This window comes from Coregonus lavaretus (genome assembly GCF_964263955.1).
Source record: "Coregonus lavaretus genome assembly, chromosome: 1".
NCBI lineage: Eukaryota > Metazoa > Chordata > Actinopteri > Salmoniformes > Salmonidae > Coregonus > Coregonus lavaretus.
The window spans coordinates 78,954,019-78,973,884 of NC_139988.1; the positions used below are offsets into that span (position 1 = coordinate 78,954,019).

The window sequence follows — 19,866 nt, forward strand, 5'->3', positions numbered from 1 at the left end:
CTGTTTGTGAGTCATGTTTTCATGGCTAGCCTGTCACTCATTAAGTGCTAATTATATCATGTGTCTTACTGTACTCTGTGTACGATATACCGTAATCATAAGTGTGATAAGTAATGAGGTCCTGCCTTGATTACATTCCTGTCATTTCTTATGGCCTCGCAATTGGAGCACACACACCCAGCAATATGTGGTTTTAGACCACCAGTATCCCAGGGTCCTCTGAGTGAGTGGCTGCCTGTGACCCCCAGAGTTGTCTGTGGTCATTAGCACCTTGTGAAGGCCAGGGCTCTGATTGGCTCAGACTGGAGGCTCCCTCTCTCTAGCGCTCTCTCCTCTCTCTATAGATCTCTGTCACCTTGCCAGGAAGCTGCGCCATTGTCACGACATTATGAATCTAACGTCTGGGGGTGGACACGGTCTGTCGGGTCACGCTAACTAAGCCTGGGAGTGACACTACACAGGCTACATGTAACCTGTCTGTTTCTGGCTCTCTCTTAGCCATATACACTCAGTGTACAAAACATTAGGAACTGCTCTTTCCATGACAGGTGAATCCAGGTGAAAGCTATGATCCCTTATTAATGTCACCTGTTAAATCCACTTCAGTCAGTGTAGATGAAGGGGAGGAGCACTATGTTGAGCAACAGAGGTCAACGAATCCAATAAATATAGACAAATATTACCCTATATTACAATTAACCTGTGTAGGCCATTTAATAGTCTTTCTCATTGTGATTGTGTGTGTGTGCGTGTGTGCGTGTGTGTGTGGGGGGGTGTAAAACCATATACCCTGTTGGTAATGATTTCCAGTGTGTGTTGTCTGAGTGGCTCACGTTTTAATGTAGTTATTGATTGTGGTCTTTATTTGTGTGGCGACTGGGGCATTTTCAGATTGATTTGATCAAAGAGGGCGACCTCTGTTACAGTGAAACCGTGAAATACCGAACGCAGCTACCTGAAACAGTCTGGGAAGGAAGCCTGAGGGTTCAATTCAATTAATCGCTTTTGTAGTTGCCTCAGATTGTCTGTGAGATAAGTTGAATTCCACTGTGTTGTAAGGCTGTGCTGTTCTAAATGACAGACCTGCTGTAGGCGACAGTAGACCAGAGGAAGACTGGCCCGTCAGGCTTGATGCTGATTAGCGTTGACACTTCAGGCCATGTGCTCGCTAAGCTCCCCTCACCTCTAACACCTGACGCTGGCCTCTGCTCTCGCCTGCACCATCAGCTTGCAGTTCTTCACTTCTGTCACAAGGGGGAGTTCCAAACTCCTCAGATAGAGGATTAGACAGAAATTATTCAGTTTTGTTATTAACATCCAGTCGTGTCTGCATCTCGGTACATTGGGTCATGTGACAGTGAGCATATACTGAAAGTGGAGTTGGAGAATAGAGTAGTGTCTGTGTGTGAGCATGTGTGTGTGAGAGAGAGTGTGTGTCTGTGTGTGTGTGTGTGTGTGATGTGGGAAGACTGGACAGTCCCTGCAGGGGTCTGTCAGCAGGTGTGCAGACGTCTTATTTTTTAATCCCCAAACGTTAGAAAGACTTAAGTCACAGGTCTGCGTGTCTGTGTATCTACGTGTCTCTAGGGCAGTGTCTGTGGACCCAGTCAAATCGCCTTGGCTCTTTGGCCCTCGCACACATTGACAGTCATGTTCAAAGTGTTCCTGTCTGACCTTAGAAGGTCCTTGTCCTCAAACACATAACCAACACACAACCTTAGAGTAGCCTCCCTTTTGGGCTGTCGAGAGGTCCAGTCTGTCTGTATGTGTGAAAATGGCTGAGGTGCCAGATACCTAGCCCTTCTGTGATGTTGGCCTTCTGTGGTCAATAGAGTTTCAGTCCAGTGCCATTACATGACTTCATGGGACAGGCAGAGACACACGGCCATGTGGGAGATACCAAAGCACAAAGAGGACAGGAGGGGGACACTAGGAGAGAGTATTTACGTGGTGTGTGGGCTGCTTCAGTGGGTGTAAAAGCCATAGTAGCCGGCATCACTACTGCTGTCCTTTTCACAGACCTCCGCACTGCGGGTGGGCGGCGAGTTCTCCGTGCTGGAAGCGTAGGGCGACACTCGCCGCTTCTTGCTCTCTGCCCCACCCTCAAACAGGCCGGAGTCAGCCGAGTCCACCGATTTAACCGAGGGGGGTTCCAGCCAGGGGTCCTCTCCCCCCACCCCCGCCTCCTTGGGCTTGTCCTGCAGCGGGGGTGGGGGGCAGAGCGGCTCCAGGAGGGACGGGGGGTGGAGCCTGGGGTGACCTGGAGAGGTAGTGGAGGAGTTGGTAGAGGACACAGGCCTGAACCAGCCTAGACTGCGGCCGACTTTACTGGGACAGGGGTGGTTGAGATATGGAGGGGAGGGCCGGTCGGTGCTCCAGGCTACCGAGGAGGCTCCTGAGACGGATACGCTGGCCGAGGCGAAGGGGCTGTCCTCGTAGTAGCCCAGTGCATGTTGGGCCGACGTCTGCAGGGGGAAGGGCTTGTAGAAGCTGTTGCTGGAGAAGTCGCCCTCGTAGGAGTTGAAGTCCAGCCGGTTGGAGGCGACACTCTGCTGGGGGGAGAGGTACCAGCGGCTGTGGGGGCTGGCTGAGGGGTCTTTGGCCTGATGGCCCATGGCTGCCACGTGCTCCCGGCTGTAGAAGCGGTTCTGGGGCAAGGGGTTCATGTACTGGTCCATCAGGTACCCCTGGGTGTAGCAGGTACCCGCCAAGAACTGCTGGCCCTCGGTGGGAGAGGGGGTGACGCGGTCGGAGTCAGATGGTGCGTACAGCCTAGGCAGGGGAACGGGGAGGAACGGGGAAGGGGCGCAACACAAGAAGAGGTGTTACTTCCTGGCAAAATGTCTGCAACATCAAATATATCTTAACCATCTAGCAGGTCTTTCACACCTCCTCATATCAACACGTCTTTGTTAGATTGAAATACATTGCCCTATTAGGTTTAGCAATTGTATATTTATTAGTTGGAGATATCTAGTGTTGATACGGTATGACTAAGTATGTGTGTCAGCACTGTGCTTCAGCGCCTGCTTGTACAGACATAGAGCTGGTTTAAAATGTCAAATATTCTCATTCAAGACTAGAGTTGTTTTTGAGGGGTTTTGTTTTCTCTTTATTCATTCGGTTATTTTCAGGCATACTCACGTGTCATAATTGTCCCGGAAACCTTTAGCAAAGGGGTTATGGTCTATTTTCAGCTGGGTGATCTGTGTAAGAAATAGCAGGAGACAGGATGGGAGAGGGGGCAAGGATAGGACAGACAGATCGTTGAGGAGAGAGAGTGTGAGAGCTTAGACGCATAGGAAAAAGAGAGAGTGAGAGAGGGAGGGAGAGCGAGAGAGAGAGAGATCACTGACTGCATTAAATAATTAATGAGGGTTACACAGTTTATTTTCTTATCGTGGGAAAGTCTTCTTCTTTGGCACCTCAGTGTGAGTACACTTCTATTCCTAATTACGTTATAAACGTCTATGGTGTGCTATGGAAAAGGGCACGTCAAATGAGCTGTTGAGGTCAGGCGAGGTGACTCACGTCTGCGTTCTGATAGGCTGTGACAGCGATGAATTGGGTCTCTGGGAAGACGAAGGTCTGGGCCTTGGCGGTGAGGAAGGGGTCCTCAGAACCATCCTCCTTCACTTCTACGATGTGCAGCCGTGGCTGGTACTTATGAAGTGACTGCAGAACGATCATCTAGGAGGGAACAGCACTGAATAATTAGTCCTAGAAGGGCATTATGACCATGAAAAACTATCAAAAGTAACACCAATGGAAAATCTCATTTGGATTTTATGACATATTTAAATGAGTTTCTGATCATATCGGTTACCTGTCCCACGTTGTTGGCGCTGCCCTTGTTGTTGGTAAGCTTGAGCTTGCCAAACGACACCTCCTGCCTCATCCAGTGAGCCCCTGTGTTGGGAGAGTCTGGGTGCATATACATCCTGTTCCCTATGGGATAGAGTTAGTTACAACGTTAAAGAAGCCTTCGTGAGCCCTTTATAAGTCTACATAAGCCTACATAAATGCTTCACAAATAATTGACAAGCAAATGCCATACTACACAATCACAGCTCCAGTTAACATTAGCAAAACGACCTACTAACCCGTTACTAAAGAATCATAGCCACCACAACAATGTTACCACGGCTACCACTACACTGTAATTAGTCAGGCGCCACACAGCCACAATACATGTTAGTGTATAACTCAAGTTGTATGGGGGTTCAAATTGTCATCGTTCTCAAAAAAATTTAGCTGCCTTCGGTTGATTCTCTTGGTGATTTCATCATACTAGGTACATTTAAACAAATGGAGTGGAGTGAGAGGGATGATTGGCCACTGAGGAAAAGACTGAATCCATGTTCCTTTCAATCCATAAGCATGGTTATAAATGCAGTTAGTATGGTCAAGTTGATGCTCTAACTCTCAATGCTACTCTTGAGGGACCCTACTGGGGATTCACTCATTGTACCATTGTATGTCATTGATTGCGGCTGTAAACATGACAGAGAGTGTGGTAATATACAGTGGGGAGAACAAGTATTTGATACACTGCCGGTTTTGCAGGTTTTCCTACTTACAAAGCATGTAGAGGTCTGTAATTTTTATCATAGGTACACTTCAACTGTGAGAGACGGAATCTAAAACAAAAATCCAGAAAATCACATTGTATGATTTTTAAGTAATTAATTTGCAAGTGGACCTGGTCAATGACCTGAAGAGAGCTGGGACCACAGTCTCAAAGAAAACCATTAGTAACACACTACGCCGTCATGGATTAAAATCCTGCAGCGCACGCAAGGTCCCCCTGCTCAAGCCAGCGCATGTCCAGGCCCGTCTGAAGTTTGCCAATGACCATCTGGATGATCCAGAGGAGGAATGGGAGAAGCTCATGTGGTCTGATGAGACAAAAATAGATATTTTTGGTCTAAACTCCACTCGCCGTGTTTGGAGGAAGAAGAAGGATAAGTACAACCCCAAGAACACCATCCCAACCGTGAAGCATGGAGGTGGAAACATCATTCTTTGGGGATGCTTTTCTGCAAAGGGGACAGGACGACTGCACCGTATTGAGGGGAGGATGGATGGGGCCATGTATCGCGAGATCTTGGCCAACAACCTCCTTCCCTCAGTAAGAGTATTTAAGATGGGTCGTGGCTGGGTCTTCCAGCATGACAACGACCTGAAACACAGCCAGGGCAACTAAGGAGTGGCTCCGTAAGAAGCATCTCAAGGTCCTGGAGTGGCCTAGCCAGTCTTCAGACCTGAACCCAATAGAAAATCTTTGGAGGGAGCTGAAAGTCTGTATTGCCCAGCAACAGCCCCGAAACCTGAAGGATCTGGAGAAGGTATGGAGAAGTGGGCCAAAATCCCTGCTGCAGTGTGTGCAAACCTGGTCAAGACCTACAGGAAACTTATGATCTTTGAAATTGCAAACAAAGGTTTCTGTACCAAATATTAAGTTCTGCTTTTCTGATGTATCAAATACTTATGGCATGCAATAAAATACAAATTAATTACTTAAAAATCATACAATGTGATTTTCTGGATTTTTGTTTTAGATTCTGTCTCTCACAGTTGAAGTGTACCTATGATAAAAATTACAGACCTCTACATGCTTTGTAAGTAGGAAAACCTGCAAAATAAGCAGTGTATCAAATACTTGTTCTCCCCACTGTATATATACAGACCTTGTATATATATGGCCCACTCCTCCATACAGACCTTCTCCAGATCCTTCAGGTTTCGGGGCTGTCGCTGGGCAATACGGACTTTCAGCTCCCTCCAAAGATGTTCTATTGGGTTCAGGTCTGGAGATTGGCTAGGCCACTCCAGGACCTTGAGATGCTTCTTACGGAGCCACGCCTTAGTTGCCCTGGCTGTGTGTTTCGGGTCGTTGTCATGCTGGAAGACCCAGCCACGACCCATCTTCAATGCTCTTACTGAGGGAAGGAGGTTGTTGGCCAAGATCTCGCGATACATGGCCCCATCCATCCTCCCCTCAATACGGTGCAGTCGTCCTGTCCCCTTTGCAGAAAAGCATCCCCAAAGAATGATGTTTCCACCTTTGGGATGGTGTTCTTGGGGTTGTACTCATCCTTCTTCTTCCTCCAAACACGGCGAGTGGAGTTTAGACCAAAAAGCTCTATTTTTGTCTCATCAGACCACATGACCTTCTCCCATTCCTCCTCTGGATCATCCAGATGGTCATTGGCAAACTTCAGACGGGCCTGGACATGCGCTGGCTTGAGCAGGGGGACCTTGCATGCGCTGCAGGATTTTAATCCATGACGGCGTAGTGTGTTACTAATGGTTTTCTTTGAGACTGTGGTCCCAGCTCTATTCAGGTCATTGACCAGGTCCTGCCGTGTAGTTCTGGGCTGATCCCTCACCTTCCTTATGATCATTGATGCCCCACGAGGTGAGATCTTGCATGGAGCCCCAGACCGAGGGTGATTGACCGTCATCTTGAACTTCTTCCATTTTCTAATAATTGCGCCAACAGTTGTTGCCTTCTCACCAAGCAGCTTGCCTATTGCCCTGTAGCCCATCCCAGCCTTGTGCAGGTCTACAATTTTATCCCTGATGTCCTTACACAGCTCTCTGGTCTTGGCCATTGTGGAGAGGTTGGAGTCTGTTTGATTGAGTGTGTGGACAGGTGTCTTTTATACAGGTAACGAGTTCAAACAGGTGCAGTTAATACAGGTAATGAGTGGAGAACAGGAGGGCTTCTTAAAGAAAAACTAACAGGTCTGTGAGAGCCGGAATTCTTACTGGTTGGTAGGTGATCAAATACTTATGTAATGCAATAAAATGCAAATTAATTACTTGAAAATCACACAATGTGATTTTCTGGATTTTTGTTTTAGATTCCGTCTCTCACAGTTGAAGTGTACCTATGATACAAATTACAGACCTCTACATGCTTTGTAAGTAGGAAAACCTGCAAAATCGGCAGTGTATCAAATACTTGTTCTCCCCACTGTATATTTTTATATTTAAGTCATTTAGCAGATGCTCGTACCCAAAGTGACTTACTCAAGGGCATTTCGATAGATTTTTCACCTAGTCTGCTCAGGGATTTGAACCAGCGACCTTTCGGTTACTGGCCCAACGTTGGCCCAAACGTTCTTAACCGCTAGATAATCATACCTGGCATGTTAACCTCTGCTTTGCCACACTGGACCCACTTGCCTCCCTGGTACCTCCAGTGGTGCTGGTCGGACAGGACCACGTCCACATACACATTGTAGTGGGCTGATGGGTCCAGAACGCTGATGTTGAAACTCAGGAAGGGGAACATCCTCCTTGAGTAGAAGAGAGGAGAAAAACGTCATCATCAAATAAGAGAAGAGGTAGATATAGTTCGTTAAAATACACTGAAACAGATGTACTGTAGCGTTTTCTTATAGAGCCAGAATTGAATTTAAGTAGCACAAAAATGATGCGGTATTGCTCTTTGCAATAGCCGTATTATGTGTGGTGTTATCGCTGTACTACCATTATTCCAATGTGGATATCTACACACAATTGAAATAAAAATTGTGCAATTAACATTTCTTGACTTGACAGCTTTACAAGACTACCATCACAATGACAAAATCTACTTTTAGCTACAAATTGTACTGCAATCGGAAGCAATCACAAAGCATCTTTGTCAGAAACAACAGCGAGCAAGATAGAGAGGGGATTTCTGTGTGTACATTTTTTAAGGTGTAGTGTGTGTTTCTTCTGTGTGCGGTTAGAGGGCTGAGGGGCAAAGCAGGGGGATAGGAGTGTAGTGGACGTTAATATTTAATATGGCTGTTAATAAAATATGGACCAGAAGCCGCATCTGATTGCTGGAGCTTTACTTGGTGAACTGATTTTGATCACCAGGGCCGTCACTGAGAGTAGGTAACGGGGAGGTCAGCCTGTCTCCAGGTAATACAGTAGGGGTATACTGGCTAAAGTTAGGCCAAACACATGAAAAGCACACACACACACACACACACACATACATATTGTACAGCACACACACACACACACACACACACACACACACACGCACGTACGGGAGCACCTACGAATGCGCACGCATGCACACCAACATATAAGGGTACCGGGGCAGTAGTACACAACAAAAACACAGGATTACTTTCTGCTGGAGTGGATTTCCCGAATACATTATATAACCCCTTGCCCTCAATCGCCCTGGCATATATACTATATATACACATATCAGTTTACACTAGGCTGTATATGCCTTCATTATGATACTGCAGGTTGCTGCTGTTCGAGATAAACACAGGGTAATTGGTGGAGCTAAATCATCGCGGGACGCTTGACATTTGGTTCGCTGTTTTTACACTCCATAGTACACGAGGCTATAGCACTGCCAATGCAATACATTCGCTGAGATAGTGTGCTTCAGTGAAGGGTATATACTTGATCAGATAAGGTTTTGCCTTTCATTAGCGGTGGTTCTAAATTCAAGAAGCTGTGCTAAAAACACACTTCCTTTCCAGATACTCTCATCACCACCAACCAGCCAACTCAGGAACTGACTATTAGTATCCATTGTAGTATATGCCATTTAGCAGACGCTTTTATCCAAAGCGACTTACAGTCATGTGTGCATACATTTTTACGTATGGGTGGTCCCGGGGATCGAACCCACTACCCTGGCGTTACAAGCGCCATGCTCTACCAATTGAGCTACAGAGGACCACGTGAATCTAGGGACAGGTTTTGAAAATAAGCGTGAGCTATAAACACTATAGTGCAACGCAATCCGACGATTGTTTGTTCAATGTGTCAATGTGTTTGTACTGTGTCCCTATCCAAATAAAATTAACTATGGCGAGAATAATAATGCAATTATTGCTACAATATTCATAATCAATACTGAAGGTGCTTACTTTTTAGAGGGTTAAATGTTGGTCGGTTTAAATTAAACCATGGTAAAGTATTTAATGCTATAAAACTATAGCAGAGATTGAGGGAGAGAGACGCTCTGCCTCTTACACTGACAGTCCTGTCTGCCTCGGTATGATAGAACGGGCATTACCTTTTCCACTTGGTGTGAGCCTATAAATTCAGCTAATTTAAATTCAGTCTACTCTACCCTCAAGCTGTTTCAGTAGTAAGCAGTGTAAAATAAGTGAGGTGTATAAAGGGATATTTGTTTTTGTGTAAACTGTTTGTATGAGTGTGTGTGGACAGAGGGCATTCACTCTGGAGTCTCCTACTCCATTGGTGTGTGTGTATGTGTGTATGTGTGTGCGTGTTGTGTATCTCACAGACTTCAGTGCCACAGTCATATAGTCAATGCAAACTGTACTCTGCGGGACAAAACTGTTTCCTCTTCAATAACCACGTTTCCATCCACAGTTTTTATGCGAGTAAAGTCATACCTTATAAAAATCAATCACGACAGCTGTGATGGAATGTTTAAAATGCCGACAGATCATTTGTTCGTTCGACATTGTTATTCGAGAAATGGCGGTGGAAACGCCTTTATGCGCAAATACTGATATGACAACCATCATATCGAAGTAAACTTGGAGTCACGCGCTGATATCCCACTACGACTCGGGAAACCATGCAGGTTATTAGGCTACAGATGAAATAAATGATGATGAACTTCACACAGGGTGGTGAAAGTGGTGATGCTCCTTTCCAATAAATATCGAGGGGCTTATTCTGGTGAAATGATGATCGATGCTAGACTGCCATTTGATAAATACAAATATTCACGTACCAAGATCAGAGTAGGCATATTTGCTATTTAACGCAACAGTTTTTGTAGAGTTGAAAATGCAATGGAAACACACTGAACTTTAGATTTTTATTCGGTACATGAAAACTTAAGCGAAAAAGTAAATTTTGTGTGCACTACGTCATCACGCACAGATTTTTATCTGCAACAAGTCAGTTTGGTGTAAACACCACTGGTGGGAGATTGCGCATATTTTATTTATGCGGATTTTAGAATATTCACATGAAAATCTGTCGCCAATTGGATGGAAACCTAGCAACTGTTATAAAATATGTTTTGTTTGTGTTTGTGCTGCATGCTTTTGATGTGACAAGATGGAAGTGGCTGTCACATACTGTATCTGTACGAGATAATGTGCCTACTGATTTCATTGACAAAACTCACATGAGACCTTACACACATCATATACCCTTTGTACAAAATCCAATTAGGTGATGATATATTTTCCATCTACAGTAAACCCCCAAACTGTTGGATAGCAGTCTGACTACTTGCATCATGGGCAGCCCACTGCAACAATCAATCACAATTCTTGGTGAAACCCAAGTATTGTGGCAGCTCCTTAGCTGCTAGCAAATAACAGGTGATAGGTTTCTCCATCTATGTCTGTGTTTAAAGGCCAAGTGCAGTAAAAATTCTGTTTTACCTGTATTTTGTATGATATTGTACAACAGTTAATGAAACTAACATTGTAAAAGTGTGAAAATGTTTTATCAGTATTATTTCCTGACAGTTGCTGGTTGAAAATACAATCTATATATAGGACCTTCTAATCAGCTGATTTGAGACACCATGGAGTCAATTGATTTATATACCAATAACAAAGAGAGTTCCAAACCTCTCTGCCAATGACAGCTAGTTTTCAGTTTTCACCTCCCCACTCAAACCACTCTCAGACAGCCGTAGCAAAATTCTTGCTTGAGAAATAGTTGTTTTCTTAATGGAAATCTATTACAGTAAGGTACTTAATTGTTACCCAGAAATTATTTGATATTGAAATAAAAAAACAGCGGCATTAATATAAGTGAAAACAGAAACTGGCGGCAGGCTGTTTGAGTCATGAGTGGAACCCCTACACCTGCGCCATGAGGTAATAGAAAACAAAAACACTGAAAGTTGAAATTTTCCTTCACTTATATTGTCAGACTTATTTAAACTAAGGGCTTTTATCAGAACTTGTCAAGGGGAAACCACAGACATGTGGAGGAGGTTCAGGGGTTTTTGTCATTGAGAGTGCAGGCGGAGGTCTGGAAACTTCTCTGGCTGAGACTGAAAGGCAGAGAGGCTGACACAACCACAGAATGGTCTAGCCATGCCATGATTCCATGTCCAGTGACTCCCAATTTTTTAACATCTTTATTTAACTAAGCAAGTCAGTTAAGAACACATTTTTATTTACAATGACGGACGACGCTGGGCCAATTGTGCGCCGCCCTATGGGACTCCCAAGCACGGCCGGATTGTGATACAGCCTGGAATCGAACCAGGGTCTGTAGTGACACCTCAAGCACTGAGATGCAGTGCCTTAGACAGCTGCACCACTCAGGAGCCCACTCCACTAGTGTCTGGGACTGTAGGCGAAACCTGTCTGGTATGACAGGGTAGTGTCCATTCTGAGTAAATCCTTGTATTTACGTCAAACGTAGTCATAGCTGTACCTGTAGTACTTGCCAGACTGCCACTCATTTAAAATGTGGGTGAAGTTTTGAAAAAACATTTCAATGACAAAAATGGGATTGTCTTTGAAATGGCATATAGAGAAAGAGAGAGCACACAGGAAAGGAAAAAAGGGGGTAGAGGGAAAGAAGGAGGGATTGTCCTGGGGATGTGAAGCAGAAGCTGGAGAATGACTGGATATTCACCAGGGAGAAGACTTTGATGCTTGAGCGCACCCACTGATTCAACAGGACAGGAGTTCAGGTCCAGTTTGTGTCACCAGACAAGTACACTTGATCAACTATGATGAAAACATGCCAGTCTACAGCTGCTGCTGGACACAAGCAGAGTTTCACACTATTTATAGGCATCTATTCTCTATCCACTGTATCAATGTACAGTATAGATAACCTTCGTGTAGATAGAAAACAGTACAGGTGCAATGATTGCAGCTCAGGAATATATAGTCAGATTATGTTATTTGATACACATTGAAGATATGATTGATGATACAGTATACTGTTTGCATTGGATGAATCAGTAAAGCAGTAGACTTTAGATATTGGCTGCACAGTAATTCAAATATACTGACTATATACAAACATATTATTGCTGAAAGCATGAACCTCAAATCAAACATACTGGGCAAAAACTGGTTTAATCAACGTTGTTGCCACGTCATTGTAACAGTAAAAATCTATGTGATGACGTTGAATCAACATGAAAAACTAATTGGAATTGTAAAAAGTCATCAACATCAGGGCATTTTGTCTTTTTTTCACCCAACTTTTAACCTAAATCCAATGACATGGTGATTTGTTTTGTTGATTTCACGTTGAATTCACATTAGTTGACAACTCAACCAAATGTAAATCAAAACTAAACGTTGAACTGACGTCTGTGCCGAGAGGGACAGTTTCTATGAGTGGACGTCACCATACATGCTCCATATTCTCTACATCCGTCAAGAACCTAAACATCAGAGCGTACAGGAAGTCCTTGGGTTAGTTCTTTTTGAAAAGTCTGCACTAGAGGTTTCTGCAAGACATTGCATCTTCTATGTATGCACTCACCAACAGCTGTACAGGATGTGACAAGTCATTTAAAAAGCCTAAGACACCAAAAACTTGAAATAGTCCTACTTCTGCTTCACTAGAGAGAGAGCGAGAGGGAAGGGATAGAGAGAGAGAGAGAGAGAGAGAGAGAGAGAGAGAGAGAGAGAGAGAGAGAGAGAGAGACAGAGAGAGAGAGAGACAGAGAGACAGAGCGAGAGAGACAGAGAGAAAGAGAGAGAGACAGAGAGACAGAGAGAGCAGAGAGAGACAGAGACAGAGAGCGAGAGAGGGACAGAGAGAGAGACAGAGAGAGAGAGTGAGAGAGAGACAGAGAGAGACAGAGCGAGAGAGACAGAGAGAGAGAGAGATAGAGGGGGGGGGGGGGGGGGGGGGGGGGGGGGGGGATTTAGGTTGATCCCTAAAAAGCCAGGAACATATACTGAACAAAAATATAAATGCAACATGTGTTGGTCCCATGTTTCATGAGCTGAAATAAAAGATAAATCCCAAAATGTTCCATATGCACAAAAAGCTTATTTCTCTCTAATTTTGTGCACACATTTCTAATTTCTTTACATCCCTGTTAGAGAGCATTTCTTCTTTGCCAAGATAATACATCCATATCAAGAAGCTGATTAAACAGCATGATCATTACACAGTTGCACCTTGTGCTGGGGACAATAAAAGGCCACTCTAAAATGTGCAGTTTTGTCACACAACATAATGCCACAGTTGTCCGAAGTTTTGAGGGATTGTGCAATTGGCATGCTGACTGCAGGAATGTCCAACAGAGCTGTTGCCAGATAATTTAATGTTAATTTCTCTACCAACGTCGTTTTTAGAGAATTTGGCATTATGGGGGTGCTGAGGAGTATTTGTAATAAAGCCCTTTTGTCGGGAAAAACTCATTCTGATTGACTGGGCCCTGGCTCCCCAGTGGTTGGTCCTGGCTCCTAAGGGGTGGGCCTATGCCCTCCCAGGCCCACCCATGGCTGCGCCCCTGCCCAGTCATGTGAAATCCATAGATTAGGGCCTAATGAATTTTTTCAATTGACTGATTTCCTTCTATGAACTGTAAGTCAGTAAAATCCTTGAAATTGTTGCATGTTGCGTTTATATTTTTGTTCAGTAGATGCATTACCCAGATACAGACTAGGTTGCACTTGATGTTAACAACCACTGATTGCTATCTTTACAAACGCTTATGTGCATTTTTATTCACCGCCAGTTTTCAGGAACACCTCTTGACAGCTACAGTAAATAAAACATCAGACTAAAACATCTGACACTTTCCGCTACGGTTTCAAAATCCAGCATAGTATTACTCCATAAACTGGAGCTGTAAAAATTATAATACAAACAATGGATTTATGTAGTACTTTTATAGGACCAAAGACGCTTACAACCAATCAACAAACAAACTCTACTTCATCCTTCACCCTCATACTCTACTTCAGACATGTTCATTATTCAAGCAATAAGGCCCGAGGGGGTGTGGTATATGGCCAATATACCACGGCTAAGGGCTGTTCATTAGCACGACGCAACGCGGAGTGCCTGGACACAGCCCTTAGCCGTGGTATATTGGCCATATACCACACCCCCTCGAGGTGCCTTATTGCTATTATAAACTGGTTACCAATGTAATTAGAGCAGTAAAAATACATGTTTTGTCATACCCGTGGTATACGGTCTGATATACCCCGGCTGTTAGCCAATCAGCATTCAGGGCTCAAACCAGCCAGTTTATAATAGTTTATCGATAGTTTATACATGGGTAATAAACAGTTATAACACAATGGTTTATTATATTGTGATTGATTGATCCTAAATAGTTTTTTAAATGTTGAAATGTTTTTTTGGAACACATTATCAAGATTCAATGAACCAGAAACAGACAGATTTATTTTCTCTCTGAGCAGGTTACCATGATTCCTGTGAGTCTAAAGTTAGCTCGAAACTCTCTGTCTACACTGTAAGAACTTACTCATTCATCTCCTTCCAAGAACACATCATGCTAAAGATCAATAACAGTTAGAAACAGTCAAATTAGAGAATATTAAAGATTTGAATAATATCAAAATCCAGAAGGCACTCAACAACATAATGGTTGTTTATTTTGCAAGTTGTCTTATTTTACAAGAGATGTTTCTGAAACATTAACAATGACTGAATGCAGTTGTTGCAAAAAATGCATTTCCTGGTCAAATTCTAATCATGTACATTTTAGTCATTTAGCAGAAGCTCTTATCCAGAGCCACTTACAGTTAGTTATTTTTCATACTGGCCCCCCGTGGGAATTGAACCCACAACCCTGGCGTTGCAAACGCCATGCTCTACCAACTGAGCTACATCTCTGCCGGCCATTCCCTCCCCTACCATGGACGACGCTGGGCCAATTGTACATTTTAGTCATTTAGCAGACGCTCTTATCCAGAGCGATTTACAGGAGCAATTAGGGTTAAGTGCCTTGCTCAAGGGCACATCGACAGATTTTTCACCTAGTCGGCTCGGGGATTAGAACCAGCGACCTTTCGATTACTGGCCCAATGCTCTTAACCACTAAGCTACCTTAGTTATGTTGCTATCAGCGATCTTAATGCACGGCAGACCACTATCAACATATACAAACCTCTTATCAACAGATAAGGTTTCAGTGAGGTTACCATTGCCACTGCCATGAGTCAGACAGAGATTCAGTGGTGGTGAAGATGGCTGGGCCAAGCCAATGTTAAACGAATTGGTCTTGTCTTAGAGGAAAACTTGAAAAGAACAGGAGAACTAGGGCCCCTGGCACAGGCATAGGGATTGCTGCACATTTCAAAGGCCAGACTTGTTCTTCTGAGGGAACGGGATCCTCACTCGCTGTACTCTTACTGTACCAGAGAAGAGGTGAGGGTGAAGAAAGAGAAAAAACACCTTGTCTTCCTTCCTGAACATCAAAGGTGCCTAGCAACACCCTTCTGTGTATGGCCATCTGAAGCCTTGCTGGTTCTCACTCTGCCCTTCACCCCCCACCTCTCTCTCTCTCTCTCTTGGCTCTATGGAAGTTCCATTGGAACTGATGACCATTGCAGACCCCAATAGCTCAAAGACTTTTCTTTCACTATCAGTGGAAAATTCCATCATGAGAAGAGCTATTTTGTTTTGTGGTTAAAAGTGTTTGTTTATAACATGCAGTATTTCAATTCAATATGCATCTAATTATTACTATCGTGATTGTGTAGGCCTATGTTGGTACGTGTATGTGTGCATGCGTGTGTGTGTGTGAAGGGGGGGAGGGGGGGGGGGCATTATGTGTATTTTAAGAGATGTATTAATTACTTTAATTACATGAGCTGGGATGACCATGACCAGACTGTCATTTTCCACAGGGTTATCTGCCAAAAGATGTTATGTCAAAAACGGACATGCACTCACACATGCACGCACGCACACACACACACACACACACACACACACACACACACACACACACACACACACACACACAGCCTGCCCCACAAATAATTCAATTGGCCCCAAATAAATGTTTGATACATTTCCATCCATTTCCAAAGTCCCAGAGGACAGTGCAAGACTATGGCAAGGATTAAAATGCACCTGTGTCCAGGATTTCGTGAACAAGACCTTCACACAAAAAAATCACAAATGCATACATAAGATCAGTCTGTGGAAAGAATTTGCTTATACTTGAAGAACTCTCTTCAGCAGCTCTTTCTTAGCGAGAGGAGAGGAAAGGAGAATATAGTGGTGGACAGACTGGATAGTAGTGCATTTTTGACTCTCATTGAAGTTCATTTCATTTTTAAGAGCGAGAACGAGAGATGACACAGTGTATGTACCCTACAAAGGGTGAACATGAGTAACTGGACACATTCTGGCATACAAAATGTGAATATGAAAAGTAGCTAATGAAAATACTGTACATATAATTTTCAAAAAGAGTAGACTTTTCATTGATCAATATTGTTTAGTGCACACTGTTGTGCTCGGCAAAGCATTCATTTTATGATTGTTGTACATACATTTTAGAATAATCAAATTTTTCGGATAAATACAGGTAACCTAATAACATATTTATGACACAATTTTTGCATCTTAAATATATTCATCTAAATTATGTATTTACATAATTTTAAAAGCTCCATGTTGGCAGTAAATACAGTGTTAACTGGAAGGGCAAACATGTAATTAATTTAAAATATCAATGTCCTATTATATGACAGCGCACTTGGTCTTTTGAGAGATCAGAATCATGAGAAACTGATGGCCTGAAACCTTGTGTCAGATGGATGTGTCGCATATTAGTAAATTAATCATCATCGACATGACTGGATCTTAATGCTCGGTGACCTATGCGACATCCCCTCCAGCCATTTCTTCCCCTCTGTTCGTTGCTGGGTGGGTTGGGAGCCAGTGGCTTATGCCACCGTCGTGATACCCTCTGCATGCACTTCAGGGGGTCAGGCTGAAGTGTCATAATGTTTCCAGCAAAAATATTTCCCTGATATTGTGGCTAGTATTTATGCTCGTCATCATAACACATTGGACTCAAACCGACCCATGAGAACTCGGATTACTTGGCCTATTATTTTCATGATTAGCTACACAAGTTAAATAAATTACGATATAACGGTCAAATAAAAAGTCAATACGCAAAGGAAAACGAGAAAAATATGATGTGAGAAGCTCTTAATGTTGGAGTTAGTTTATTTGAGGTTTAGCCTAAATATCATGCCGTTTTCATGTTGGGAAAAATTGCTCTATAGATTTTCCAGCGAGTTTAACACTAAAATGTTTAACACTCATTAATATATATATTTTTGGAGCACTTTGTTAGTCTGTGTAGCGGGTCGATGCCCTCATGCCCTGTCTGGATTCATTCGTATAGGCCTAAGTCTTTGGCAGTTTGGCACAAATTGAAACTTCATAATAAGGCCATCATTAGCCAATACATTGTTTAGGAATGACCTCAAGGAAAACAAGAGCAAGGCAGTAAAGGAACTTTCCCTGAACTTCTCACCAATGATTTGCCCACAAGTGCTCATACCTGTCCTTGGCACCTGTCAACAACTTTCAGCGCGCGCCGACATACCTATGGTACAAATTGTGGTAATTTGTCATTTGGTGGCTAAATAAGATGTAGGTTTATAAATAGGCAATACGTTTCCCTCTGAGGGAATTTGTATTTTTACTCACCGCCCCTGTTTCGTTATGATCATTTCGGTTTGGTATTTGTGGAACTTCGCCCACAGAGGATAGTTGTTGAGGAGAGCTTGCGTCTTCCCGCACACCTGTAGCCCAGGTAAGGGGTAGAGTGGCGCGCGAGGGTACCCATGTTGAAAGGGTGCGGAATAACTCTCCGCAGAGGCAGGGTAAACTTCTTTGCTAGTTGTCGAGAAACCTTCGCTTCCCGTTGGTAAATAAGTCTGTCCCGTTCCGTTTCTAGTCGGCGACCTGACACTGCTGAAATGGCAGCTATTGAGGGGAGTTGATAGGTAAAACCTCCCGGGTTGCGCTCCGAATCCGGCCACAGTTTGGTCTGCGTGGTACGGCAGTGCCGACCCGTCTTGTCCGTTTTGAATTGAGTCTTGGTAATAGAACCTGGTGTCCTGAATTCCCATTTTACACTCCGCTAAATCCTTGCTGCGTTGAAGGTGATTGTTGATATCGGTGTCTTTTCCGAAAGTTTGCGTGTCAGTCCCATTCGACATACTGAGGTAAAGATTGCCACCTATGCCGCCCATTTGCAGCCCCAGTCTCAGTGTATGTGCAATGTCATAGGTTCACCGTGCCCCTCTGTTTAACGTCCAGTGAAATGAAAGCGCTTTTACGGATTTTGAGATAAATGCACAAACTGCAACATTTCGTCCACCTACCGATGTTTTTTCACTCGAGCTAAATACAATTTACTAAAGTTCCTAGACCAATAAGTCTATCGACTTCTGGAAAACGCACCCTACATTTAAATATACCAACAAATTGGCAATAATTTAAAATAGCCTACTATTTATTAAAAGAAACGGGCTAATTATTTTATCTTCGGTCTTCGATTGTCTTGTCTTTTTTGTCAAGAGTCCCTACCAGTGCCTCAAACACATGTCCAGGTTCATAACCTATGATATATACATTTTGCGATTGGTAATTGGTTGGAGGTGGGTCTGATGTCGAAGCTGGACGTGATAGGCTTGCATTTCGCAATAACCCTCCCCTATTCCCTGAGGACTTGCTCGTGCGCATATTCTAACTAAGCAGACAACACGATAAACAACTTGAACACTTTCTGAAATGGTTATGAGTGCAACAGTTTCTCACATTACTTCAGGTCGTGAACACATTTTAGGAAATATAAATAATACAGTGCACCAGTCGGTTACTGGAATTGCATGTGATCAAAATAACCTCATTATTTATTTCAGTGGAAGGCATATAAAATTCTATAATCAAAATGATAATGACAATAACAATATCAACAATATTATTAGGATTACTTAGTAGTAGCCAACTATAATGCTACTATAGGCCTAATAACCAAACGATAACGTATAGCCTACTTTGAATACAGCATACGGAGAAATTAGACAGATAATAAACATATATACACTGAGTGTACAAAACATTAAGAACACCTTCCTAATTCGTGGGGGCATGTGAAAGCGTTCCACAGGGAGGCTGGCCCATGTTGACTCCAATGCGTCCCACGGTTGTGTCAAGTTGGCTGGATGAACTTTGGGTGGTGGACCATTCTTGATGCACACAGGAAACTGTTTAGCGTTAAAACCCCAGCAGAGTTTGATTTAATGACTAAAATGTAAAATGTAAATGTAAGTGGATTTAACAAGTGACATCAATAAGGGATCATAGCTTTCACATGGATTCACCTGGTCAGTCAATGTCATGGAAAGAGCAGGTGTTCATAATGTTTTGTACACTCAGTGTTGGGTTATTGTTAATCAGATGTAAATTATTCATATAGCTTGAAAAAAACTAACTGTTGTGATCCTATTATTCGATAGCCTATTCTTCTCTGATTTTGACCCCACAATCTTTGCCCTTTCGGTTTAAAAACAAACAAACAAACAAAAGCAAGTTAATGGTTAGTCTTTCATTTTTTTCATAACCTTTTGATTGCACAAAATTCAAATTTGTGGACTTTGTATTTCCATAATTCAAATGTTGTAATAACAAGCCTTTACAACGCATTGGTTAACGGAGACAGCGTGCACAGTCGTGCGCAATAAATTCATTATCACACTTACACCAGACTGCGATCAATGTTTTCTCAACTGTCTCTGAGTTTATTAATTTTATTACCTTAGCCTACATACAACATTCCTATTGCTGTTTTAGTCATCATCACATTTACGAGGGAGGGAGAATTAATACAAGCTT

At 43.2% G+C, this 19,866-nt stretch overlaps 1 protein-coding gene across 1 annotated transcript; it reads right to left on the bottom strand.

Annotated features, from left to right (window-relative positions):
- Positions 1-1,297: 1,297 nt before the first annotated feature.
- On the bottom strand, positions 1,298-18,475 carry LOC311131041 (T-box brain protein 1-like). The gene is made up of 6 exons (XM_084163863.1): positions 17,674-18,475; positions 7,153-7,307; positions 3,827-3,948; positions 3,532-3,690; positions 3,145-3,206; positions 1,298-2,772 (listed from the first exon to the last, which is right to left on the bottom strand). The coding sequence occupies exons 1-6, from the start codon at positions 18,219-18,221 to the stop codon at positions 1,965-1,967; spliced, it is 1,854 nt and encodes a 617-aa protein (XP_084019989.1). The 5' UTR covers positions 18,222-18,475; the 3' UTR covers positions 1,298-1,964.
- Between the last annotated feature and the right edge of the window lie 1,391 nt (positions 18,476-19,866).